This window comes from Marmota marmota, unplaced genomic scaffold (assembly GCF_001458135.2).
Source record: "Marmota marmota marmota unplaced genomic scaffold, marMar, whole genome shotgun sequence".
Lineage (NCBI taxonomy): Eukaryota > Metazoa > Chordata > Mammalia > Rodentia > Sciuridae > Marmota > Marmota marmota.
In genome coordinates this window covers 980,140-999,875 of record NW_026000316.1, presented here as the reverse complement: position 1 = coordinate 999,875, position 19,736 = coordinate 980,140, and the positions used below count along the sequence as shown (strand labels likewise).

The 19,736-nt window shown below is 40.7% G+C and overlaps 2 protein-coding genes across 2 annotated transcripts in view; both read right to left on the bottom strand.

Annotated features, from left to right (window-relative positions):
• Positions 1 to 601: 601 nt before the first annotated feature.
• Positions 602 to 2,651, bottom strand: Timm8a (translocase of inner mitochondrial membrane 8A). Its single transcript, XM_015502264.2, has 2 exons — positions 2,148 to 2,651; positions 602 to 664 (listed from the first exon to the last, which is right to left on the bottom strand). Exons 1-2 carry the CDS (start codon positions 2,277 to 2,279, stop codon positions 602 to 604), a joined length of 195 nt encoding a protein of 64 aa, XP_015357750.1. The 5' UTR covers positions 2,280 to 2,651.
• A 379-nt stretch (positions 2,652 to 3,030) lies between these two features.
• The window catches only part of Btk (Bruton tyrosine kinase), a 32,379-nt gene continuing 15,673 nt past the window's right edge, over positions 3,031 to 19,736 (bottom strand). Inside the window, exons 6-19 of the mRNA XM_015502293.2 lie at positions 15,539 to 15,667; positions 15,032 to 15,099; positions 13,067 to 13,254; positions 12,599 to 12,661; positions 11,972 to 12,026; positions 11,373 to 11,452; positions 11,075 to 11,202; positions 10,281 to 10,355; positions 9,583 to 9,754; positions 8,850 to 9,066; positions 7,314 to 7,378; positions 6,322 to 6,440; positions 5,626 to 5,783; positions 3,031 to 3,546 (exon numbers count right to left, since the gene is read on the bottom strand). Coding sequence (XP_015357779.1) covers positions 3,475 to 3,546; positions 5,626 to 5,783; positions 6,322 to 6,440; positions 7,314 to 7,378; positions 8,850 to 9,066; positions 9,583 to 9,754; positions 10,281 to 10,355; positions 11,075 to 11,202; positions 11,373 to 11,452; positions 11,972 to 12,026; positions 12,599 to 12,661; positions 13,067 to 13,254; positions 15,032 to 15,099; positions 15,539 to 15,667 — 1,589 coding nt within the window. The 3' untranslated portion in view covers positions 3,031 to 3,474. The remainder of the gene's footprint in view (positions 3,547 to 5,625; positions 5,784 to 6,321; positions 6,441 to 7,313; positions 7,379 to 8,849; positions 9,067 to 9,582; positions 9,755 to 10,280; positions 10,356 to 11,074; positions 11,203 to 11,372; positions 11,453 to 11,971; positions 12,027 to 12,598; positions 12,662 to 13,066; positions 13,255 to 15,031; positions 15,100 to 15,538; positions 15,668 to 19,736) is intronic.

The window sequence follows — 19,736 nt, the reverse complement described above, 5'->3', positions numbered from 1 at the left end:
ATTCAAATTCCTTACGGAGATTTGTTATCAATAATAAATATGAAGTTCTTGCCTGATTTCCTTGAATCTGTTATCCTTAATGTTCATGGATTTTAGAAATAGACAAGTTCCAGTTTTCACGGTATGTTTGATACATCCCTAGAGGCTTAAATACAGTACATTAGGCACTACTAGGGGCACAGGTAGATGAGGAGACAAAAGCAAGCAGGCTTCCAGATAGATACCCTCCTACCAGAACATCTTGGCTTTTATATTTTCTATATTAGGATTCTAAGTAAGATTTTGTTTCAGAAGAAGGGTCTGCTAACCCAATCTTTTAGTTTTATTATTAAGTGTTAAATTTTCTACCTTGAATATGTGAAATGAAAGCTTTGAATATCAGAGCTGACAATACCATCTTTCTATCAAGATTCTGAAAATGAGTTTCTGACATTCACAAAACAAACAAAAGCCCAAGTTGTTGCTTTCATATATTGATGTCCTTGAGGACAGGGGGCAAATGTTACACCTTTTCTTCCTCGTTGTCTTGTGCCTAGTAATGAACACAAACTTGGTGCTCACATATGTTGCATGAATCAAACAAAACTTCTTTTGCATTATATTAGCTGAGCAAGCAATAATAATGTAAACACATTTTAANCCCAGGCTTGTCCATGCACTTCTCCTGCTCAGAATAAGACAGAGAATCACAAAGGGAACTTTCAGGAAAAAAAAGAGGGGTAGGGGTAACTTCACTGCTTAGAGGAAAAACTTCACCTAAAAACAATATCTAATATGTTAATATTTCTAATTTGGCAATTTACATTCTACAGACTCACATTAAATTCTCACAACAACCCTATGGAATAGACACTATTATTAAACTTCCTTTTACAAAGAGAGAAACTGCAGTACAGAAATCCTTTACCCAAAATTAAAGGGCCAGAAAATGGTGGAGCTGAGATATCACAGGGCAAGAAAATTAACAAAATATGAATGAAGTAATATTTTGCTGAATTTGCTTGTAACTAATACTATCTGCATTGAATGCTATTAAATTAATTGGAGAATAAAGGATTAAAGGATGAATCATCATAGTAAGGTACCCTAACACCTGTCAAAAGAAAATTCAGGAACTGAGAATGTATAACCCTGTCTACTTAAGCCAGAGGTTCTTGAATCCTGTCACAAGGAATGAAAAATTATAAATCTTCTTGAAAGGTCCATAGCTTACAGATTCTTAAAGGAGTCCTTAACCACACCCACTCCTGGCCCAAATGTAATGAATCATTTTTTAAAGAAAGAATCAAAGTACTCTGGTCCAAGGCAGACCAGAATAAGTTAAGCATTTGATAAGGATCATAGTCCAGCACTACCTTAAGTTTATGGGAAAGGAACTGTAGAATCTGATGATTGTATATAATTCAAAGGGATTCAAATGAATGTTATTCACGATTCTCTTCTACATACACAAGCCTTAGACCCTCCAATTTCAATAAATATTATCCTTGGCCTCTAAATTCTGTGAGTTTGTATGTCGAGGGAGGGCAGTATGCTGTCCTTGGAACCAGAACACTTTGATCTCAAGCTGCAAATGCCTTCCACCCTTTTGCCAAAGTCCCCTCACAGGGCAGACCAAATTCCTCAACCTTCAGACCCGAAACGGCTTGGTATTACACAACAACCCAAAAAGAAGGCAAATAAATGTGTATGTTGGAAGAGATTACGCCACTTTTGTAATCAGCGGGCTAGAGACACTCCTTTTTCACCAGGAAGGGTTAGAACAACTGGGTAATCAAGGTAAATCCCAAGGAATACAAGAATATCAGATTCATGGACTCCCCAGGATTCAGGCTCCCCAAAATAAAATCCCTGTACTGGAGGCTCTGCCCGGTTTTGGTGATCAGTACTAGGTAGCTGAACCTCAAGTGCATCAAAGTATTGGGTGGGATACCAGAGTAAGTCTGTGATCCCCAGTCCACTGCACCAACAAAGCCAAGGTCCAGGGAGTGCCTGTCCACTGAGAAGTGGAGTCACTCTTCTCTCTTCCGGCTCTGCGGGGTAGCGCTACCGGGTCTACCCTCTCCCCGACTAAGTAGCGAGTCCTATGGGACAAGGGCAGAGGGAAAGTGGGTGCAGTGTCCATATCCCAGCCCCAGGATCCTCACCCAACAAAGTTCAGTCATCTGGTGCACCAGCTGCTGAAAGCGCTGCTTCTGAGTTTCCACCTCGATGAAATGCTGCAACTGTGGGTCCACTGCGCCCAAACCCGCCGCGGAGGAGGACGAGGAAGAATCCATCCCAGCGCGACCACGCGTGCAGAGACGGACTCCACACCAACTCACCGACCTTCACGTGTCTCAGCGACGGAACCGGAACCACAACCCGCCGCCTCGGGGACCGCCCCGTGAGTGCACTGCGTCGGCGCGAGGCTGGCTCTGGAGCCCGCCCTGTCGCCTCTGGTGCCCAGCGCTCGTGCTCCGCTCTCCCCGCCCGCTGGGTCCCTCCCAGCCACAACTCGCGGGGGGCACCTAGCCTGACCCACGAGCGCCGAGGCGCTGACAGGACGTTACTCCAAAGGGAAAAGAGTCTAGGGAGTGGGGGTTGGTGGGGAGGAAGTTACTTTCAGACCACGTGGCCCATAGCGGGCCAGCCCAACAGCTCCGCCCCTGCCAGCTTCCAAATCGGCCCGCGCTTTCCCTGCTGTGTCGTTGCACAGGGCTGCGACCGGTTGGCCGGTAAGTTTGCCATCCTACATCTCTGGCCTCTAATTATTTGAGGGTTTTCCTATCTTGACATAGGGAAATGAGGCTCTGGCAGTGTTTGTCCCCAAATTTAAATCCATTCACATGATATCCTCATGCCTTCTGAGTGCCAGGCATTGTGAATTTGTGAATTCATCTCACGTTCCGAGGTAGGATTTAACAAGAGCAAAAGAGGTTGAATGTGGAGGATCCTATCGAGTTCTCAGTGTAGAAATATGCCAAACAGCAATTTTTGCAATACCGAGATAGAGCGCTTTAGGGAGGCTGCACGATTGAAAGACCTTCACTCTTTCCAGTAATTTTATTTTATCCAAACACCCCTCCACTTTTATGACACCATTTCATTTTGCCAAATTCTGCCCCACCCCAAGCTCTAATGCCTACCAGAGAGCTGTTGGACCCCTTGCAAGGTTATTTACATGCCTTCCTCCTCCCCAAACTTCCTTCCCAAATTCAGTCTGTCTTAATAGTCTTGGGAAATTTCCTCTCTTCGTGGGGTTCGTGGGGAGGGAGGGTTAATTCCAGGCACAGAAACTCCTTGGCCTTTACTAAGAAGCTCAATCCCAGGGAAATTGAAGAAGAGATGTTATATTTCTAGATGTAGAAGAGCCTTTGTGTATTCAGTGGTAGCATAAAGGCTCTAGAGCCTGCAAGCCTGGAATTTCTTCAGAGAAAATGAATTTGGGGCTTGTGGAAGAGAGGAGTAGAACTAAGAAGCTTATGGGCCAGCTCAAGATTCTTCATCCATAACATCTAGAATGTTGCTCAGGAGATTTTTGAAAGTGGGACGTTCATCTGCTTTCTAAAAACAGAAAAAAGTAAAGTGTTACAGTGACTAGAGTCTAAGGGAAATTCAATAGTAAACAGCAAATGTTTATTAAGTATATATTGTATATCCAGCAACATACCCTGTTGATTGCCAAAAAATGGAAAAGAAGTAGCAGGCTCTCCAAAAGTGCTTGTGCACTTTTCATCTTTAGTAACTCAGGTTATTTAATGTGATAAAAACAATTTACAAGTTAAACTGAAAAACATTGATTAAAATTGAGGGGAAGTTCTTTACATAATTACAATGTATTTTTTATTTTGTAGCTTCAAATGAAAATGGCTACCAAATACATTTAAGTTGCTGGCAGAACAGAAATCCTACAAAATGTGGTAATGTTTAGTTTGGTTTCAAACACTGTTTCTGTCATTTCAAAGCCAAAATGAACAAAGGGCTTAATATTTCAAAGCCACAGTCTATATCTCTGGGCAGAGAATCTGAACCACCTGGGATCTTTTGTTAGTCTGGCTTCCAAGCTAAGGTTCTTTTTGACAGCCATGGTCCATAAGCCTCTGATGTATTTAGTGATTCAGGGAACATTTATGCCAGAATAGTCTCAATCTGACAAAACCAAAAGGTCATCAGTTTTGTAGTCCTTTGAATCAGTGGTTTTCAAAATGAGCAAAATATAAGAATTTCTAGGGAAGTTTAAAAATATTCCTGAATTCATTTCAGATATTACCTAATCAGAATTTCTGGGTAAGAGCCTTAGTAACTTACATTTTGAAAAGTTCCCCAGGGATTCTGGTGTGCACCCTGTTTTGTTTGTTGTTTTTTAAAATATTTTGGTTTTAGTTGTAGTTGGACACAATACCTTTATTTTATTTTTATGTGGTGCTGTGGATCGAACCCAGCACCCCACACGTGCTAGGTGAGCATGCTACCACTGAGCTACAACCCCAGCACTGTGCACCCTGGTTTTTGACCACTACTTTAAATAAGCTATTGAGAAAGTGCCATCTGAAATATTTTTTAGCTAGCAGAGTAAGGATGTCCTAGTTAGAAGGAATCATAGCTCATTACCCCAATCCTTCATTATACAGGAAAAAAGGGGAATTACTCCAAGGGATTCTCCATTTCTCTATACTTTCTTTATGATCTCTGTCATTTGTCCCAAAGGAAAGGAGCCAATGTTCTGATCCTAATTTTCATCTCATCAAGAGGACTCCATATTCACATCAGTGTTTATTGGATACTATATTTCTATTTCTAGTGGGGCAGAACTAAGAGCTGAGCACTTACTTCCTACTAAAGATTTATGTTGTCAAATTAAGGTTTTGTACTGAAAAGTGAAAAAAGCACCTAAGAAAAAATCCAAGATGAGATCAGGAAAGCATTTTTGTAATAGCGGGACAGGCTTCTTATGTCCACAATAACACACCTTCCCCCAAACTCCACAGTATAACATATTAAAAAGCAAAAACAGAGAGGTGTCACATGCCTATAATCTCAGTGACTCTGGAGGCTGAGGCAGGAGAACTGAGGCCAGCCTTAGCAATTTAACCAGACTTTATCTCAAAATTTTTAAGAAGACTGGGGAATATACCCCAGGGGTAGAGTGCCTCTTGGTTCAAGCCCAGTAACTGTCCTCCCACACATACATACAAATAAACAATAACTACCTATTTGTGGTCCCTTCTAAGTCTTAGGGTTATAAAAACATTTTGGGGGGCTGGGGTTGTGGCTCAGTGGTAGCGCCAATGACTCCTAGCAAATGAACACAAACCTCAATGACTTTTCTTTTGCAATGCCCACACACTTACCTGAGTGTCTTTGACTGGCTGTGGTAGGCTAGATGACATGACCATACAACAGCCCCTCCCACTAAAGCTGAGTTGGCATTGTGGTCTGCTAATGATACTGTAGTGAGAATTGGGGTGGGCCTGGGGAAGTCTCTGGTCAACAGAGGATTTGAGTGCAGGACAGGGTCAGGGAATGTGTGCAGTTATCAGTCTGTGCCCAGCTTCCATACAGCCATGGAAAGTGGAGACTGGCCAGCTAAATGAGAAACTCAGTTCAAGGAAATAATTTAAAAGGTCACAGTAAAATACTTACCTCATGCCAGCAACTGTACATAATGGTATATACCCTCTCTGAAGCCAGATGAGGCCTATAGAGACGTAGGCCTTTGGCAATATGTTCAGCGGTCTCACTGTTATTAAATCTCTCATATGGCATTTTCCCAAGGGAGTAAATTTCCCACATTAAAACCCCTAGAAGATAATAAAAACAGTATTAAAACAGTTTTCAGTCTTTTGGGAAGAGTAGGTGTACTAGTCTACCTAGAATAGGTTCCAAGATCAATCTCAAAGACTAGAATCAGCTTGTTCCCCCTCTGTGCTTTTTACATTTTGTCCAAACTTCTGCAATAGTACTGACTACACTGGATGGCTGTTGGAGTTTTACTGGACCATTAGCTACTCTAGAAGAGAGGCAGCATCTTATTTGTCTTTGTAGTTATAGGGTCTGGCAGAATGCCTAGTACATAATCAGTATTCAGAAACTGTTGAATACTGAATGAATTGTTTGTTTCCCTCAATATATTGTAAGTTCTAAGAAAGCAGGAATCATGTCCAGTTGACTGTTTGTGTCCTCAGAAACCCTTGAGGTTTCTGACACATAGTAAGCCCTCTCTAAGGATTAGATTAATGAAAGCAAGAACAGTCTTTCTGTGAAGTTTGCAAAGTTGAATTTACCCATTGCATTCCTCTTCCTTTGAGCTGTATAATCTGTACAATCTTATCTACTTACCAAAAGCCCAAATGTCAGATTTGCTGCTGAACTTGCTATACATAAGGACTTCTGGTGGAGACCACCGGACTGGAAATTTAGAGCCTACTGAGCTGGTGTACTCATCATCCAGGACATATCTGTAAGGGATTCAAGACATGTTACTGTTAGGATTTAGAGAAGTTGATATTTGCTTAAGTTTTCTTGGTACAATCACAAGAGCTGCACAAATACACACTTACAGGCTTTCTGAAAAGTCTCTGTGGGTTAGCCAATGTCTTTTACAAATGTTACATTTAACAAAATTCCTGTTTTCATTACTGATTCAGCTTTCCTCATTGACAGTCTGGTTATAGGAAGAATGAGGTAAAAGAAGATCTAATAGGTACTCCTTTTCTTTTCTCTATCTCCTTTTCATTTCTCTATTCTTCTTCCCTTCCTTCTACTGCTGCCAGTGGAGATTAGACTAATTAAGAAGGAGAGATGGAGGAAGGTCAACAGAATTAACAGGTCAAGTTAAGTGTTTCCATATTTTTATTGGTGCATTATAATTCTACATAATGGTGGAGTTTGTTGCTACATATTTGTACATGCCCACAATATGATTTGTCCAATATAATTCCCCAGTGAGGAAATATAGTTTTAAAAAAAGGGATGAGAGGTAAAGGGGAAAAGGAGAGAAGAATGTAATAATAAAGCAAAAGGATGAAAGAAGTGACCTAAAGAATTCAGAGGAAGAAAAGGAATAGAAAGATGGTAGAAAAACACACAATGAGAACAGAAAAGGAAGAGGAAATTAAAACTGTACCAACCAGGGTAACTCCACATCATGTACAACCACAAGAGTGGGATCCTAAATAGAATAAGTTATACTCTATGTATATATAATCTGCCAAAATATATTCTGCTGTTACATATAACTAAAAAGAACAAACTGAAAAAAAAAACACCTTGCCATGTTTGTAGCATGCAACTTTAACTTTTAAAGGGAAAGATGAAAAAGGCATACTTACCTGGACAGGCCAAAGTCAGATACTTTTACAACTCCTTGATCATTTACCAAACAGTTTCGAGCTGCCTGTAGTACAACAACAGATACCAGTGAGATCCTGTCTCTGACACACAAGTTAAAGACACAGGTTAAAGATAAGCTTCTGCCTATCAGTGAAATGAAGCCAGAAATACTTCATCCCCTTCCACCAAAGACACCTTCCCATCTAATAGAAGTCGGTTGCTGCCAATGTGAAAATCTGATGCATTTCTACTGCATGGAAAGTGACCTAGTATTCAGTCCTAAATAAAGTACTGAGAACATATAGCATGATTTAATTCACAAGAGAAATTCCACAACACTGCTTCCTTTGTTGAAATGCTAAGAGAATTAAGGGAGATCAGGAGGTAATTTTGCTTTCTGCCTTGCTGCCAATAGAAATAGTATTATTTAAATTCTGTCCTGGCTGAAAGAAATAGGGACACAACTCTGATGTCTCTAGGAACCAGGCAGGAAGAGTAAAGTAGGGTAAGTGGAGATTGCAGGAAATAGATAGCCTGATCTAAAGGAGGCAGCTGCTCAGCCCCAACTGACTCAGTGTTATCAATGAATGTTATCCAATTGTCTGTGAGAATGCGGGCCCAGTATTTCAAAATGACCTAGATTCCCAAGAGAAGCTGGAAATTCCTGGTTTTATTTTTTTTATTTCTGTTTTTTTTTTCTTTTTTTTAAAAGAGAGAGAGAGAGAGAATTTAATATTTATTTTTCTTTAGTTTTTTCGGCAGACACAACATCTTTATTTGTATGTGGTGCTGAGGATCGAACCCAACACTGCGCACATGCCAGGCGAGCACGCTACCGCTTGAGCCACATCCCCAGCCCAATTTCTTTGTTATTTTGTTTTTGAAGTACTGAGTATTGAAGCCAGGGGCACTTTACCACTGAGATACATTCCCAGCCCTTTTAATTTTTTTTTTTTTTGAGACAGGGTCTCACTAACTTGCCCAGGCTGTCCTTGAGTTTGCAATCCTCCTGCCTTAGCCTCCCAAGTCTCCAGAATTATAGGCATGTGCCATTGCACTTGGAGTCCAATTTTTTAATATGATATGTTTATATTAAAGTTTTTACTAACTATTCTAAGACAATTTTAAAACACTATGTGGGCAAATGCAGCCATGAGCCCCCAGTTTTTAACTCCGCTCTAAGTAAATGGTGATTCCATGCCAGGAGCAGTCCAATTGGGAAGCACAGGATTGCCCTTCTGCTACAAGTCTAGAATGTCCAAAGAAGGACTTCCTCATTGGCCAATGACCACTTCCTCTTACATGGCAAGAAGCTGGGGTGAGTGGCTGCCTAGCTCTCACCATAGCCAGCCTCATGGAGTTGAGGCTGGAGATTCTAGACTAGCTAACCACTAGGTAGAGGCATACCTAACTTGTAGTGTTTTCTAGATATAACTGAAATGCTGGCACCAGCAACCCTCCTTAACAATGCACAGTATATCTTCCATGGCTACTTCCAACCCCTTGATCCTGGGCCAATCCTTCTGATGTCTCACCAGGTCTCGGTGAAGGAACTGCTTTGACTCCAGGTATTCCATGGCTTCACAGACATCTTTGCACATCTCCAGCAGCTGCTGAGTCTGGAAGCGGTGGCGCATCTCCCTCAGGTAGTTCAGGAGGCAGCCATTGGCCATGTACTCAGTGATGATGAAGATGGGGCGTTGTTTGGTGCAGACGCCATACAACTGCACCAGCTTCTCATGGGAAAGATTCCTATAGAAGAGGCAAGGAACTAGTCCTCCCCTTTTGGCTCTGCATACTAGTCATAATGGGGCTGGGGAGGGAAGGGTTTGGCCTAGGATAGATAATTAGGTAAGGTAGCATAATAGCAAGTTTACTTATTTCCTTTCCAACTCAAACCCCAGAAGTGTCTAATATATGGGGTGCACAGGGATTTGGAGCCTAGCAATTGAACAGGAAATAAATCCAGGGTTGAAAAATCACTCAGGCTAAATTAGAATCATCTTTTCTTTGAAAGTCTCACTTTCTACATCTATCCCGAAATGCTACTGAGATGATACACACTCATGATCAACACTATTCTCAAACAGTATCTAAGGCAGAGAAATGATTACCTTAGCAGTTATGATTCCCAGCAATCATGGGTTGACCTCAGGCCATGATCCCAAATCTCTATCACTGTAAGACACCTTGGACCATGGTGGGTTTTCCTAATAATTCTTAGACTTCAGCAACTGAATTAAGAGTTGAATTTAGGTTGTAACTCACATCATGACTTTGGCTTCTTCAATGAACTCATCTTCAGACATGGAGCCTTCTTTGATCATCTTGATGGCCACATCATACTGACCTCTCCATTTCCCATACTTTACTACTCCAAATTGTCCAGTTCCAAGCTCCTTCAAGAAAGTCAGGTCCTTTGGATCGATTTCCCATGATCCTAACAACAAAGTCTTGGTGTGATTCTATGGGGGTCATGTATATATAATTCATACAACATATATAAAGGCTTACTAGGGTAAAAATAGGAAAAACAGTAAATGGGAAATGCTTAGAAGTACTAATCCACATTTACTCAGGTAAATCTCAGGGGCAGAGGGTTATTAGAGGAGTATGGGAATTTTAGGTGGAAGTTAATCATAAGGGAAAATAGACTAAAAATATTCCCAAAGCCCTATATTATTATTTGTATTATGGTAATTAACAAACTCAGGAATGATGCTGAAAAATTTTACCACAATTAAATGACAAAAGACCCTAAACTTCAAATCCTTTTATGAATGATCTATATTCTGCAGTACCCATATGAACCACTAGAGGGAGAAAATCATTAAATAACTGGCTCTTTTGACCTTGAGGCAGCTGGTGCAGAACAGCAGACCTCAAAGGACGCTCTCTAAGGCAAGCTCTGCAAAGGTAGTCTTGCAACTAGCCAGCCCCACTACCCTACATAAATAAGCAGTTACCGTAGCCCAGGCCTGCAGTGGAAGGTGCATTCTTGTTTTTCTGAGACACTGGATATTTCAGCCTAGATATGAGTCCTGAAAGATACAGAGGGGTCATGCTTTTGATTCACCATGGGGGTAAGGTGGGTTGGACATCCTCACTTTAAGCCTCATACTTCCAATGTGCATCCTTCTAGTACATTTTGAATCCTAAAAGATCTCTATGAACCCACATTTTTCTGGAAGTTTTTCCTCTCACAAAAGAGTTTTCAGGGACAATGGAGAAAAAATACTAATTGAAATACACCCCTTATTAAATGTATTCCCACCTTCCAGCCAGACTTAATTCACATCCTACCTTCTCAATGAATCTTTTCCCATGTATTCATACCTTACTAATTTCTCAATATTTATAATTTCTACACTACTTAGAAACTGTATTCTGATATTATCTAATCTGTATGTTCTTTTAGGACAAAGACTTCAACTATGAATTTTCCTTTGTTCTCTTCTAGAACATAGGAACTTGCTGAGTACATGTAGGAACTTGAATAATTGTTAATGTATACTTGCTGACTATTTATTCATTAGCCTCTTCTGTGTCTTGTCTAGCACCAAGCATCAATAACCAAATAATTCCTCCCCTATTGGATATAAAATGTGACCACCTCTTGACTAGAGTCCTACTCATCTCACAGAGGTTTATTTTTACACCTAATCCACACTGCCCCATGAGGTATATTCTTTCTCTCACCACTTAGTCCTGAATTGCTTCTAGTGTTTATAATACCCTTCTCAGTTGCACTGGTACTCACCGGCAGAATTATGCTGATGATAATTAATGAGCTCAGGAATGGTGCTGAAAAGGTGTTTCTCAGCCAGGTAATACTGGCTCTGAGGTGTGGAACACACAACATAATGGCGTATCACCCCTTGAGGGTCCCTGAAGAAGTGGATAGTCAGTAACTGGGCACAAGGATTGGAAGGACCCAAAAAGTGAAGTAAGATGAGTTTGACTTTAGGGGACAGAAGAAATGGGATAGGCACACCATTAAAGAACTGCTAGGAGGGCACCCTGATCTTTAATCCCAAGGGTCCTGGAATAGCACTCACCCTGTAGATTTAGCAAACACAGACACAGTATATTTTCCAGCTTTGCTGGAGTCTCTGACAATGAAACCTCCTTCTTTCCCCTGAAACAATAAAAATGAAGCTGACTGTAGGAGGGAGTGGTGCTCACACTTGAACCCACCTGCCCAAACCTGAGAGAAAATAGAACAACCTGTGATTTCACTGTCAAGTTCCATGCTTGAGCTTCAACCTCCTTGATTGCTTGTTTGCTTATTTATTTATTGTTATTTTGTAACTAATGATTGAACCCAGGGAAACTTTGCCACTGAGCTACATTCCCAATCCTTTTTATTTTTAGATAGGACCTTGCTTAGTTGCTGAGGGTCTCACTAACTTGCTGAGACTAGCCTCAAACTTGCCATCCTCCTACCTCAACATCTTTAGTTGCTGGAATTACAGACATGAAACATTGCACCCAGTCTTGCCACCTTGCTTTTAATACTGAAAAGTGTAATTGGGAGCCCAGATGAAGGCCACCTTGACTCTGTATTATCTGAAGGTGATGGGCAGAATAGGCCCTTAATTCAGGATCCTTGTTCATTATGTACAGAGAATGTCATTAGCTTGTGGTCCACACTTACCTCTTGCTTTAGTAGTTGCTCAGCTTGACTCCGAGTCATGTGTTTGGAATACCACCTGTGAAGGGAGAGAGTTTTTGAGTGGCTCTGAGCCATGTTTAGTGACTCAGAGGTTAGAGCTCCAAATTCATCCATGTGTATGATGCAATTGATTCATTCAAACCCTATTTAGGGAGACCCTATCATGCAGATTGTACATTGTATCCCTTTCCAACGCCCAGATTGGCACTGAAATGAAAAGTAGAGGGCAAAGAAAGGAAGCAGGGTTTTCAGGGACAAGATCCGAGACTATGTCATTCAAGGACAGTCCACTTCTATGATGAGGATGTCAGCACAAATTTGGCATTTTTATCCTTTCAAGTGATATCCTTTCTAATCAGGTTGTCAAGTCTCCTTTGAGTGTGATTCTTCTGGATTTGGGAGTGTGGAAACCTCTCCAGCATTCATAAGCTGAGAACACTGGGGTCACAGTAAAACTCAGCACAATCTTGGGGTGGCACCATTTGACCCAGCTGTAACTAATTTTAATATGTGCCTTGAAATAAAAATATTTGTTGAAAGTATAAAAGGAGCATAGACTTTATTTTGTACCTCTGGAAGATTGTGTCGTGGGCATGTAAGCATACTCACTCATACATTTCTATGGAGTCTTCTGCTTCAGTGACGTAATTACTAGGAATGTAGCCTTCCTGCCTGTAGAGGAGACAGTGTGGTAGATCATCCAGCACTTTCCTATCTTTAGACAGATTTATATGCCTGTACCCCCAAGCTCAGATCAATCTCAAATGGAAACAGAGAGAGAGAGAGATCATGGCCCTCCCTCAAAAAGGACCATGTATCTGATGCATGGTTAGGCCAGTAAAGGGTGGAGCTTTTGAACATGTGGTATTGGTTATATGTATGACAACAGAGACTCCAAGAGGTGACAGAGGCCACATGTGGAGCTGTACATTGGGAAGTACTTGGGAGTATATTCAGTTTGATGTGAGAAGAACAATCTCTGATGAGGATGCTGAAGGGAATTAAGCTACAGCACTTTGCATGCATGTGCAGTGGTCAAGTCAGGCACAGACATAGGAAGGGATGGCATGAACTCACCCATTTTTATCTCGTGCTCGCCACCATGGTAGGTTGCTCTCCTCCAGGATAAAATACTCATCACCCTTCCTCAGCTGTAGGTCGTTTGCATTCATTGGCATATAATCATAAAGGGCCACAACCTTTTTGAGCTCTCCCGGGGAGACTGGTGCTGCTGTTGGCTCAGGGGGCAGTGGCTTTTTCAAGATCTTTATAGGTAGGAAAAAATAGGGGGTGGAGTTGGCTAATTAAGCATTCTCTTTTCTCCCAATTCTCTGGTTTACTAGAGACACCATTCTAACCCAAATTAGGCATAATAAAAACTTTACTCTGCATTCATTCCACAACCACTTTTAAGCACCCATGTAGGGCTTCTCAACCTGGGTACACATGAAGATCACCTAGGGAGTCTTTAATAATCCCAATGCCTAGGCAGTTTTACACATACCAACTATATTAAAATTTCTGGGACTTGGTTTCAGGCATCAGTATTTTTAAAGCTTCTCAGAAAAAAACATGTACAGCCAACATCAGGGAACCTACTTGGCACTGAACTAGTACATGGATCTACTAAGTGGCTCTGAACCTCTGTTTCCTTTTTTGTAAAATGAGCATAACTGTCCTCCTTATAATATATGACAAAGAGATTCCTAGATCTTAAGAAGGAACAAAAAAATAAAGTTGTAAAGTAAAATATTAGTCAATGAATTTTGGTGACAATGTGGGGCAAAAGGTTCACTCATACATTGCTGGTGGGACTGCAAATTGGTGCAACTACTCTGGAAAGCAGTATGGAGATTCCTCAGAAAACTTGGGATGGAAGTACCATTTGACCTAGTTATCACACTTCTCGGTTTATACCCAAAGGATTTAAAATCAGCATACTACAGTGATGCAGCCACACCAATGTTTATAGCAGCTGAATTCACAATAGCCAAACTATGGAACCAACTTAGATGCCCTTCAACAGATGAATGTATAAAGAAAATGTGGTATACTTACCCAATGGAATATTACTTAGCCTCAAAGAAGAATGAAATTATGGCATTTTCAAGTAAATGGATGGAACTGGAGGCTATCATGCTAAGTGAAATAATCCCATCCCCCCAAACCAAATGTCAAATATTCTGTCTGATATATGGATGCTAACCCTCAACAAGGATGGGGGAGAATGGAAGTTCATTTAATTAGACAAAGGGGATTGAAGGGAAGGGGGGAAGGGAATAAGAAAGAAAGAATGAATTGGACATGACTTTCCTGTGTTCATATATGAATACAAAACCAGTGAAACTCCACATCCTGTACAACTGCAAGAATGGGATCCTAATTAGAATAAGTTATACTCTATGTATAATATGTCAAAATACACTTTACTGTCACATATCTCTAAAAAGAATGAATTAAAAAATTGACTAAAATATTAGTGGTAGAATCTAGAAGTTGGATATAGGGGTGTTCAGTGCTAAATTCTTTAAAGTTTATTGTATTTTTGAAAATTATTTTCATTAAAAAATAAAAATAAATTGTACTTAAAAATGCTTAAACAGATGATTGGATTAAGTGGTTGCCTAGAACTACCTATGGCCCTCTATCTTTTAATTGGAGAGGAAGTCTTAAGTAGAAGTATAAATCCTGTCTCAGCAAGAACGCCAGTTAAGTGGGGCATAGTGGCGCTTGCCTGTAATCCCAGTGGCTCAGGAGGCTGAGACAGAAATATCACGAGTTCAAAGCCAGCCTCAGCAAAAGCGAGGTTCTAAGCAACTCAGTGAGAGACCCTGTCTCTAAGTAAAATACAAAATAGGGCTAGGGATGTGGCTCAGTGGTCTAGTGCCCCTAAGTTCAGTCCCCAGTACCAAAAAGGAAAAAAAAAAAAAAAGAATGCCAGTTCACACTACCAAGTTCTAGGGACTTCTAAGACTGGTGTATTTTCAGTGTTTGCCTATAAATTTCCATTTAAGCAGTAGCAATATGTAATCTCCTCTATACCTGGTCCTCCTCTGGTGTGGGGGGAAGAGGCTTTTTTGTCTTTCGGTGAGAACTCCCAGGTTTTAAGCCTGTAAAACAAGAAGCCAGTGATGATATGAAATGCATTTTAGGAAAGCGCCAAGGGACAGATTTCACCAGAGATTTTGCTGTTGTACACAGAACCTTTAGGCAAATTAGAAAAAGTGTATGGGTTCCAGGTCACATGTCTTAAAGAGCAGATTACCATTTGGATTTTAGCCATCACTAATCCCTTCACCCAAACTTTCTTTTGCAGTGGCCAAAATATACAAATTTATGCTGTGTTCTTGGGTTCAATGAACCCTTGGGAGTGTAGTGGTTATCTACATATCCATATCTCTATCAAATGAGGAAGAAATTGACCTGGGGATATTGCTCACTGGGGACAGAGTGCTTGCCTAGTGTGTGTGAGGCCCTGGTTCTATACCCAGCACTGGGATGGGAGAGATGGGGAAGAGAAGGAGAAACTTTACTGATCAGATCTCTTACTTCCATTCCTGTTCTCCAATATTTGGCAGCCCATGGCATTTTTGGCTGTCTGAGAGCAGCAAAGATACTGCCCATCGATCCAGAAGCAAGGGTGGTATTTCTGTACCAGATCACTGTTGTATCGGATTACTGTAGCAGGAGAGAAGGAAGAGAGATCATATCTGATATGCAGAATTCACAACTTGCACATTTTCCTCTTTGAGCTTAGTGGTGAGCTTCAAATACCTACCCCTCATCAGACAGCCTGAAGGAAAGCAGACCATATACCAGTTGGCTCACATGACTGTCCTGCCTGCCCATGTGCCCTGGCCCCCAAACAGCTCTCATGCAGTTATCTTCAGGGATCTGCCATGGTGAGTATCTCCACCAACATGATAAGAATATCTGGTGACACCAGAGCTCAACAACAAAAATATTATCTATGCTTTCCCAGCAGCCATTATAATCTTCCTCTAAGGCAGGTGTTGACTATGGTATGTTTTTCAGATGAGGGAAACAATAGGATGTGTGGAAACCAAACTCTCACCTCCACTTTTTAACACACCAATTTCCCAGTTCCTGGGTGATCTTTTAGGGATATTTGCCTTAGAACTTCCAGTATTAGGCTTCTTGTGTTTATTCAACAGAGCTGAGCTCAAAGGTAAATGAAGGTGAGTCGGCCTCTAGGATATACATGGTTCCAATCTTACTAGGGTCATTGAAGTAGGTTGAGCTCATTGCCAGATATAAACACAGCAGCTCAATTTCCTTCACATGACTGTGAGACAAAAAATATCTAGAAGCCGAAGTACTTTGAGAACAGTGGTTTGCAGATAGGAGGAATTAGCATTATTGTTTAAATACTGTGGCATCTCCAGAACCTTATCAGGAAGTCAACTAGAAAAGGCATTCAGGGATCATAATGTCAGATAATTTAGGAAAGCAAAGACAACTAAATAACAGTAGTACCAAGACTAGGGTAAAGACAAAGGCTAGTCTAGGAATATGGACATTTGAAGACACACAAATTTCAGCATTTACCACTAAGAGGAATTCCAAATAATCTTTAAAAAAAAGACAGGAATGAAAACAAAACAAAAACTTCTGCTGTAGAAAACAACTCAAGTCCTTAAAAGCTTGCTAGTCACAGTTCACTCATTTAAGGCTTTGGAGGAGGCCTAGATGTTCTAGTGGCCAGGTGCTTTTTACGGGTAGATGAACAAAAAGTGCTACCTTCTAAAAACAGTGACATCTTTTTTTTTTCCAACATACAAATACGATTGTGTAATCACATCAAAACTTGTCAAAATTTTAAATTCAAATGGTGACATCTTGATGCTTTTCTCAACATGGATTTAAAGACTTCTAACAACTCTCCCCTGCCTACCCTCACCCCCCTACACACTTTTCAGTACTCTTTTTCACCATTAAAAGGGCATAAGGGAGGAGCTGTTCAGATAGAATCTAGGCTCTAAGGGGTTACATTGCCTATAAAGAAGTTTAAAACAATAATAAAACCTGTTTCAGGGGAAAGACAAAGCAGGACACCGAATAGGAAACAGGAAGCAGGTTTATTTGGCTATAGCTAGGTTCAGAGGGCAAAGCTTTTGCTGTAATCAATCAATCCCCCTGAACCTGAGTTCAGGCAGTTTCAGAACTTAATACCCAGCTTGTAAGGGGAGGGGCTCAGAAATTCACAGTCTGCAGAAGTTCACACAAAAGCAGCTTTTTCAAGCAGATTATGAACTCCAATTTTTACCCTGTATACATAATGCAGATTCACATCGGTTACACATACACTTTTTTACATACTGCCATACTAGTGTCTGTTGTATTCTACTCATAATCTGCTTGAATCAAATGTATGAAATATGATATGTCAAGAGCTTTGTAATGTTTTGAACAACTAATAATAAAAAATAAATTTAAAAAATTTTTTTTAAAAAGCAGCTTTTTCTTTCATTGTTCTGGGCAAGTTAACCCTTCAAGGACAGTGCCTGAGAAGGTGCCTGAAAAGGCTTCTTCTCCCCTTTCTTTCTTCCCCTTGCCAGCTGTTACCATGGAGCCCAATCAGTAACTTCTTCTCTTAGAAATGTAAACATCTCTGTGAAGGTCTGGCTCAAGGCCAGAGGCCTTGTTTTTTTTTTTTTTTTTTTTTTTTTTGTTTTGTTATCACACTTTGCATTTGCAAACACACTTCTACAAACTACTCTATTGGAAAAATGTTTGTGAAAAAGTAGTAAAGGGCATTCAGCACCTGGCCAGTGGCCAAGTAAGATAGAGCAACAGGAAATAGGAAGTTTAACTACATTGAACCCTTTTGTAGAGACTCTTTTGCTGATAGTCCTAAGATCAATTATGGTGAAGATTTCTGGAGAAGCTTAATTAAGATTTCCTGTGGAGAAGGGGGTGCCACTGCCTTGCCAGGCATGATGGTGTATGCATATAATCCCAGTGGCTCTGGAGGCTGAGGCAGGAGGATTGCAAGTTCAAAGCCAGCCTCAACAATTTAGCAAAATGGTGAGACCCTGTCTCTAAATAAAATACAAAAAAGGGTTGGGGATGTGGCTCAGTGGTTAAGCAGGCTTGCATTCAATCCTCAGTACCAAAAAAATAAATAAAAGTCTGTTTGCCTTTAGTTACTACCAGGCACTGACAACTCTGAATAATGTCAGTGATACTTCACTCTTCCAGGATTGATTGTTCTCACCATCTCCACCCTCTGCCTCTCCTGCTGTGAGAGTCCCCTTCACCCAGGGGTTTCAAGACCCTCCCATCCTTTGTACTTTCTGCAGGGCTGAGCACCAGTAAGCATAGCTTAGTGACTTACCTCATCCTTAAACTATGCTAATGTGCTAATAAGGGGAAATAAAGCATCCTTCCTTCCCCACCCCTAGCACAATTTAGAACCCTCCCTACATTCCCCAATAATGGTTGCCTCTTTTGAAGTCCATTGAAGATGCCACCCCTTTTGTTGGTTAATCTAGAGCTGGTATTTCCAGCTTCTTAGAGGAGGATTACAAAAGAAGAGTGCACAAGTGGGAGAGTTTAGGGGAGACTTTTGTTTCACCAATGCACAGTTGTATTGTCTGTGAAGCACTAATGGTGGGTATACATTCTCCATGTACTGGTCATTGCTATCCATGTTTATCAGGATAATGTCTAAAATTATTTCAGGCATGCATAAATCATTCCTCCTTATATTAGTCACAGGAGTTTTGCTGATGCCACTCTTCTGTTCATTTTTGTGAAGCCAGCCTTTGCTTATTGTTGAAGTTTCAATTAAGATAGGCTCTATTGAACTTGACCAAACAAAGATTCAAGAATGAGTGTATAACTGGGGTGTGGCTCAGTGGTAGAGCACATGCTTAACATGAGCAAGGTTCCAGGTTCAATCCCTAGCGGAATGAATGAATGAAGGAAGGAAGGAAGGAAGGAAGGAAGGAAGGAAGGAAGGAAGGAAGGAAAGGAAGGAAAGGAAGGGAAGGAAGGAAAGGAAGGAAGGAAGGAAATAATGAGTGTAGACAAATACCTGTGGCACTGTAACATAGAAATGCCCACTACCATATTCAAGGAAATAGAAGGAGAGAATCTATGACTAAGTCCTCAGGGATAAACCTTTCCAAAGAAAGTATCATTGAGAAAATGTGACAGCTGAATAGGAGGTAACTTAAGCTGTACTTTTAAAATTGAGTTATAACTTACATATGAGAAATTACACAGGTCTAAAGTATATAGTGAGAGCTACATTTGTCTATAATCATTTGTTTTGTTTGTTTCTTTTGTTTTTCTTTTTTTTTTGTGGGAATGGGGAGCTCTGCTATTGAGCTACACCCTCAGGCTTTGAAAAAAATACATTTTTAAAATTTTGAACAGGGTTTTGCTAAGTTGCCTATGCTGACCTTAAACTTGCAATCCTCCTGCCTCAGTCTCCCAAGTAGCTAGGATTATAAGCATGCCTAACTGTCTGCAACCATTTTACCCTGATTCAGATCCAGCACCTCAGAAGGCTCCCTCATGCCCCATCATGATCAATACCCCTGCAGAGGTAATATGTATTCTGACGAGGTTGCTTTTTCAAATTAATGATTTCTAATCAGTGCATTTTACTCAAGAGAAAGATAGCATCACTAGAGTGGGATTTGATGGCTCCTAGGAAAACTTACTATTAGCATTGCTAACACTTGGGCTATCCTGATGTTGTTAGGAAGCCTATTTA